This window comes from Caretta caretta, chromosome 1, assembly GCF_965140235.1.
Source record: "Caretta caretta isolate rCarCar2 chromosome 1, rCarCar1.hap1, whole genome shotgun sequence".
NCBI classification, from domain to species: Eukaryota; Metazoa; Chordata; order Testudines; family Cheloniidae; genus Caretta; species Caretta caretta.
Genome location: NC_134206.1, coordinates 327,691,863 through 327,699,379, shown reverse-complemented (window position 1 = coordinate 327,699,379; position 7,517 = coordinate 327,691,863). Strand labels below are relative to the sequence as shown.

The 7,517-nt window shown below is 45.3% G+C and overlaps 1 protein-coding gene across 1 annotated transcript; it reads right to left on the bottom strand.

Annotated features, from left to right (window-relative positions):
- Positions 1–3: 3 nt before the first annotated feature.
- EFCAB10 (EF-hand calcium binding domain 10) lies at positions 4–6,895 on the bottom strand. The gene is made up of 4 exons (XM_048836369.2): positions 6,537–6,895; positions 3,853–4,017; positions 3,339–3,423; positions 4–615 (listed from the first exon to the last, which is right to left on the bottom strand). Exons 1-4 carry the CDS (start codon positions 6,637–6,639, stop codon positions 573–575), a joined length of 396 nt encoding a protein of 131 aa, XP_048692326.2. The 5' UTR covers positions 6,640–6,895; the 3' UTR covers positions 4–572.
- Between the last annotated feature and the right edge of the window lie 622 nt (positions 6,896–7,517).

Below are 7,517 nucleotides of genomic sequence, written 5' to 3'. Positions count from 1 at the left end.
AACTTGTTCAGTTATTGAAATATTATTTATTTCAAATTGCTTATGTTTGGAAATAATGGTTTTGTTGGAATTTTGGGTATCTTCTCCAGGTTGTTCAAAACTATTTTTTCCCCAAGAGTCTTAAAGAAATATCTGGCTTTAAAAAAAACTTTCAGTGCCATAATGGCTGCTGTTCATTGCATACTAGAACAACATTTTGTACAGAAATAGTTTTATATTTGAACCAACACGTGTCAAAGCATTGCCTTCAGCTACTCTGAATAAGTCATTTTTATCACTGTATGGCCCCAAAACATTCTTGCTAGGGAAGATGTTACACTGTTTTGAATTTTTTTTTTGGTAAAGGAAAAAGACGTTCAAAAAGACGCTCAAAAGACGTTCCTCAGGTGTAATGAGTAGTTTCTGATTATTTAAACTAGCACCATATAATTCATCTTTTTACATACTATGCTCATGCTACTCAGTTTATATTTGGATAAGTGAAACACTATCAGTTGCCAAAAGGAAATTAAAATAAAAACAAACTCAAAGATAAGACTTTAAAAAAAAAATTATTTTTAGCAGACAGCTGCTTAAGATTGATATATTGCCCAGCTCTCCTGCAACAACTTCTTCCTATAGACGAAAAGAAATCTAGTTAGATGTTCTGTAAACAATTTGTTCATTACACATGAGGTTTCAGTATAGAATTTTCTTTCGTACATAGTGTTCTTATCCTCTCCCAAACCACCATAGTTATTTTCCATCATATCTGGGAAGTAAAGATGGACTTGTGTACTACACTTAGTTACCCAGTTCTCATTTAAAAATAACAACCACCTACTTTTCCAGTTCTGTACTCCTCCTCCCAAATAAACACAAACATGCCAAACTGAAGTTGAAGATACTCATGTAAAATTAATTATTACATTTGAGGAGTTTTTTGGTTTGCTCTCCCCTTCCCAAATGTGTGCCTGGGATATAGGGAACTTGTACAGGCTCAAAACAGGCGTTAGGCTCCTACACAATTGTACAGGCTGCCTTGCTTGCCAATCCACCCCTATGGCTTCTCCTGATCCTGGCTGTAAACTGGACTCCAGCTCTGGCATCCTAATTTCCTGCTGCCTACACCTACAGACTGCACTGTATCTCAACAAAGGCAAGTTATTTGAGTAAGAGAGCAAGAGGGCACTACAGACAGGTTCTATAGGACAGACATGGGGAAACAAAATGCTAGTCATCTGCATGCAGCAAAATGTCAAATTCTATGCAGAACTGCTCAATTCTTTGGAAAAATGCCAATTTGCATAGCCTTGATAACAAGACTCCATAGGGTTTTGAGATGAATAGGGGAAACTAATTCCTCTAACTGTATCAGGTGATAAGCAGGCAGGTGGCACTACATTGGTTATGCTTAGTTCATGTTTTCAAGGTTCTCTCTGTGCTCATAATTTAAATGCTGAGATTCTGGAGCACAACTCTGGAATCTCAGCATCCAACTCCACAGCCAGTGAATTTGCTGCATCGAATACACATAGCCCTGATTAAAATGTTAGTCCAAACCACACAAATTTTATTGGCTCAGTTGCTGGTGTAGTGGTTGTTCTAATCTTAATAAAAAATAAAATGACTGGGCTGTCTATAAAATACAATAGTAGTTTTAACTCTATAATACTGAGGCTTTATGTACATGTATTGACTGAGTATGCCACCCCCTATAGTTAATTAGAACTGAAAGGTTTATCACTGCAAACACAGATGCTCCTGTGTATAGGAGGAGATTACCAGCACTACTCTGAATCCCCAGAATATCCATCCAAGCTGCAGATATTTATTCTGATCAATTCCCTGTAGTACTGATTTCTGATATTTGGGATATTTTCCCAAATGACAATGTCAACTGGTAAAAAATTTTAATGCAAGTATCATTTCCATATATGGCTTTCAAGGAGACTGCTTTCAGAGATGACAAGAAAATCATTAAAAAGAAAAGGAGTACTTGTGGCACCTTAGAGACTAACCAATTTATTTGAGCATGAGCTTTCGTGAGCTACAGCTCACTTCATTGGATACATACCGTGCGTTTCCATGGTATGCATCCGATGAAGTGAACTGTAGCTCACGAAAGCTCATGCTCAAATAAATTGGTTAGTCTCTAAGGTGCCACAAGTACTCCTTTTCTTTTTGCGAATACAGACTAACACGGCTGCTATTCTGAAGAAAATCATTGCTGTGCAGTCGGTGCAAATACTCTTTAGAGCAGGGGTCGGCAAACTTTTTGGCCCAAGGGCCACATCTGGGTATGGAAATTGTATGGCGGCCATAATTCTCATGAAATTGGCGGTTGGGGTGAAGGAGGGGGTGAGGGCTCCGACGGGGGGTATGGTCTCTGGGTTGGGGCCAGAAATGAGATCAGGGTGCAGGAGGGAGCTTCGGTCTGGGGCAGGAGGCTGGGGATGAGGGGTTGGGGGTGCAGGAAGCTGCTCCAGGCTGGGACCAAGGGTTTGGAGGGTGGGAGGGGATCAGGGCTGGGGCAGGGGGTTGGGGTGCAGGCTCCGGGTGGCGCTTACCTCAAACAGCTCCCAGAAGCAGCAGCATGTCCCCACTATGAGGAGGCGTGGCTAGGCGGCTGTGCGCGCTGCCCTGTCCGCAGGCGCCGCACCTGCAGCTCCCACTGGCCACGGTTCCCAGCCAATGGGAGCTGCGGGGGCAGCGTGCAGTGCCCCTTCGCTGTCCCTATGCATAGGAGCCGGGGGGGGGACATGCCACTGCTTCTGGGAGCTGCATGGAGTGGGGCAAGCCCCAACCCTGCTTCCTGGCAGGAGCTCCAGAGACCAATTAAAACATCTGGAGGGGCGGATGTAGCCCCCGGGCCATAGTTTGCCCACCCCTGCTTGAGAGAGAACAGTGGCACCAATAGCAAAATATCTGACCTACTTGTAGAAATATGATGACTTTCAGAACTGTGAGCTTTTTTGCTAGTGCTCCCCATGGTACTCCATATATTAGAACATATTTTTAAACTTTTCCTCAGTCTATCACTACTCGTTTATTATGATCCACCTCACAAGGAAAACTAAATGTAATCCAATCGCTTCTAGTTTAAATTTGACTTAAAAGTGACGTTTTTATTTTTTAACATAATTAAAGGATATGAACATAAGGTGACAAGTGCCTGATATTCAAACTGAAGTTGAGCAGCTGTGACTAGATTTAAGACCTGATTCTAAAAATATCATTATGCTTTTTAATACTACTTTTTTAAACAGCTTAATACAAGAATTCATGCAATTACACTTAGCTACAAATCTTTATCTCCCCCACATAAAGCCAAAGGGTAAAAAAGTCACTTTACTTACACTTCTTTCTTGAATATTTCCAATGTGATAGTTGCATCTTCTTCATAAGGCAAATCTTGAGTACTTAACCCCAAGGTTTTGAGAGCTATAAAGGTTTTTAAAAGAGAATCCTTTTAAACCTTGCAATGCAAACCCACAGAAGTCTAATTTTACATCCAAAATGTACTACTTTTTTCTGAGTCACAAAGATCTAGCTGGTAAACAAAATATAACTTTTTAACGTTGCCAGCTCTAGTGTAGATTATTTTTAGACCTTATTGGTCAAATATTGTATACAAGAGCGGGGAAGGGAGTGGTGGGAGGTGTCTCTCTTGTTTTGCAATAAGTAAATCGTTTTTCTATCAATGCTAAATTCTGACAGGTTGAGAAATTTCTTTAATGAAACTATCTCACATTCTTTTGAGCAACAACCTTGCATTTTATAGCCTAAATATTCTGCACTGTATTAAAGTTCTCATCTGTAAATAAATAAAAAATCATGTTAATTAAAAAATGCTAAGCAAGGAAGACAAACCTCCTTTGTACTGCACTAAAGTTATATAGCCTTGACTTGCAGTGTCCAGCATTTCAAACATGGCATCCAAATTTGATTCATCCACAAGATAAGGATATTCTGCATCAGTTAGTTTTGCAAGCTTCACTCTTTCCAGTGCATGTATCAAAAACTCTCTTGGTCTTTCTGTAAAAGAATAAAGTTAACAAATCTTGTTGATACTATACATTTTTTTAAACTAGGTTTACTAATTCTTAGCATTAAATGCAAAAACTGCACTACAGTACAGTAGGATTTATTGTTTTTATCTATACTGCACTAGCAGTGTAACTTCACTGAATATACACTAGTGTAAAAATAAATGTAATCTAGTTACCAGTTAATTCTTCAATCCTATAATTAATGTAAAATATTACATTTCTGACAATCTCAAGGAAATACAAGTTATGGCAAAACCATTGTTCTGTGTGCACCATCATGCAAATTAAAATCTCATATCAGATTGAATGCTAACAAAAGAATAGGAAGGGGCTGCTGTACCATTAAAGGTTATCTTCCATTGGATGCTGTGTTTAAAAAGTGCTATCTCTCCAGGTTATAATTTAAGATGCCATAGCAGTTAATGAAATGGGTGAGGAACAAATAGGTGTTCATATACTATACTGCTGAATGCTCTAGATTAATTTCCTATAAATAAACCAACTGCTGGTTGTCAACCAATGTTCCACCTCTCAGTAAAACAGATTCTAATATCCAAGGCTCATGTGAGCAACTGTTGTGTGTACGTTAGCGGCCACGTTTGATTAAAGGCCCTGAATTTAATGCATTACATTGTAAAATACTTTGACACCAGTGAAGTCCATGGCAAAAAACTCCCATTGATTTCAGTGGGGCCGAAATGTCACCATTTGAGTATAAAAAGGTGTTAAATCAAATTTTATTTTGTATGTAAAGTAATGTAATAGTGGCTATAGGCTATATTAACCATATCTTTCTAGTGCTAGAGCTGTTTGTATTTTGTATACACAATAGCAACTAACTTAAATAGAAAAAACCTGAAATTTTGAAATATCAGTCACTTCACCCTAAAGCTTGCTTTCGGTTACTTTATAAACATATGCTGACTGTCCCCTAGAGCCTTGCAAAGGGGCAGTGGGGCAAACTGCTAGCTTATAACCAAGGCCTTATGTACACTTTATGGCACATTAAATCAAAGTTATATGACAAAACCCTCAGAATTATTTAGCAGCGCTGCACTGAATTCTACAGCAAAGTGAATGATTTTATAAGCACTTAACCTTCAGTTTTAATGAAGTAATTCTAAAAACGAATTGAAATGTGAAAATATGTCACTACTGTCTATAATAAAATTTGAAGCATAGCAGATTCCTGCAGAATTTAAGCACTCCAGAGGCATGACGGTCTTTGGAAAAATTACAACATACATATAAAAAGCTCTTCTGTCAATGAAGTGATTTTTTTAATTGCCCATTAATGAGTCTTCTTAAATTTACAGCTAAGGTACTGGTATTTTACAGTCATAGGAAGTAAGGCAATTAAAAGAATCATTTGCAATATTTTAATAGAAGTTGTGTGGAACCATAAATCTGCTAAGGGTATGGCTATACTTCACACCACTTGTGGAAGCATGTAGGACCATATGGAGCTACATGCCCCAAGAAAAAGCAAGCTGCATCCACACTGCAGTGTGTAGCTGCATACAGCAGTGAAAGGTTTGTGCAGAGGGAAGACAATGGTACTTGGGCTTTTAGACAGGTTTGAAGCAACTATATAAATAATAATCAGCCTTTAGGTTGAAGAAGGGAATCTATGGTTAATTAATGTCTGGTGATATCCTGCATCAACAATTGATAAACACCCAATACTCTGCATGCAGTTTCAGTGCAGTCAAATAACGTACAACACCTCGCTGCCCACATGCAAATAACTGTCCTAGCCCGGGCTAGTCATTTTGACATTATTTTCATTATAGTACTGGCTCGGGGTCCTACCCAAGGGCCCAATAGGGCTAGGTGCTGTACAAATGAATAATACAAAGCCATTGTGCTGAGCGAGCTTACAATCTAGGTTTAGGACAAGCTGCATAGATGCATTAAAGAAGGTGGGGAAAGAAGCGATGCGGTAATATTAGAGCACATTTTCACACCCGTAGCAGGCTCTTCAGTTCGAGCAGAGCTGGCAGCGTCCTGCAGGCATCACAGGCGAGGGGAACGCGCGCGCCTCCACGGGGGCTTTTCCCAGCTGCACGGGATGAGCCCGAGAGGCACGTTCTCCCACCTCACGCCTCGGCTGTCCTGGCGGCCCATAAATCAGGGTTTGGCGTGACCCAGCGCACTGAGGGAGGGGGGGACACACCACAGATTTTTGTTTCCCTTCAGCCAATCCCGCGCCCCGCAGCCTGCGCTTGGGGGTGGGGGAGCGTTTCTGCCGCGCTGCAGCCGGCTGTGAATGGTTATAGCCGGCCCGGGTCTGAGCCCAGTCACGCATTCCCGACGGACCCGGCTACCCGCTGGCAGCCCTGCACCGGGAGCAGCAGCCGGGGCGGGGGCATGGAGCCCCGGCCGGTCTCCTGCCAGTGGCTCAGCGCTCCGCCAGCCTCCCGGGGACCCGCCGGGGACCCGCCGGAGCCCCTTGGGCCGAAGCCCGGCCGGGGTGGCGCCGCGCCTCCAGCGGGGCGCGCGTACCGGGCCGGTGGTAGAGCAGCAGCGCGCTCAGGTTGTGCAGCAGCTCCGGGATCTTGTAGCGCTCCAGGTACTCGCGGCCCTGCTGCTCGCCCGTCGCCGCCATCCCGCGTTGCTAGGAGACCGGCCACGCGGCCACACCTCCACCACGTGACCCGCCCGCGCCCGGGCCGTGGCTCGCAGACGAGTGCAGGCCCCGCCCCCGCGATGCGGGGACAGGGCGGGGCGGGGGCCCTAAGCCGGGACCAAACGCAGCCTGGCGCCGCTGCCGGGAGGGAGGTGGCTGCACGCGAGCTGGGCAGGGCCCGCCACCGCCTGCTGCTGCTGCTGCTGCGGCGCGGTCGGGGACAGGGCTGAGGGGGCCCTGCAGTGCGAGAGGCTGTTAGCTGGGGGGCTTTGCTGCTGAGGGTCACCGAGCATGCTCAGTAACAGCTGCTGAAGCCCCTGCCCTTCACCCCGCCCTTACTTGGCACCCGATGCTGCGAACTGTGCTTTACAGGGGCTAAAACGGGCAAAGCGGAGCGGGACGGGCAGGGGGCAGAAATGGACCGAGAACAGTTTCTCGCGCTACACCGGACAGGAGCGCCTTCCCCCTCCCCCCATTCCCCCCCGGCCGGTGCCAGCGGGGACCACCGCAAGCAGCCCCACCCGCCTGGGGGCGGTTCCAGCGGCGCCATCCCGTCAGACCCGGGGCCGCGCGCAGGTGCCGAGGAGAGCGTGTGGCGGTTGGCGCGCGCGGCGGGGCGGAGACGCAGCTCTGGGGTGAAGGACAGAGGCTGGGCCGAGCCACTGAGGGTGGCACACCGTGCCAGGGGCAGTCCGGATGGGTGGCCCGTCCTGGGGGCGGGGCAGTGGCAGAGTTGGGGCCCCAGAACATTTTTTTACAACGGGTTTATACTCCTGGGGGGATGCACTAACAAGGGTAACACTTCACTAAGCAGGCAGGCTGCTACCGTCTGCTCTGCCCAGGGGACAGAGCCTGCC

Coding starts and splice junctions, on each gene's coding strand:
- EFCAB10 (XM_048836369.2), bottom strand. CDS start 6,639: ATGGCGGCGACGGGCGAGCAGCAGGGCCGCGAGTACCTGGAGCGCTAC. Junction 4,018..6,536: donor GCTGCTCTACCACCGGCCCG/GTACGCGCGCCC, acceptor ATTCTTTTACAG/AAAGACCAAGAGAGTTTTTG. Junction 3,424..3,852: donor TTTAGTGCAGTACAAAGGAG/GTTTGTCTTCCT, acceptor AAACCTTTATAG/CTCTCAAAACCTTGGGGTTA.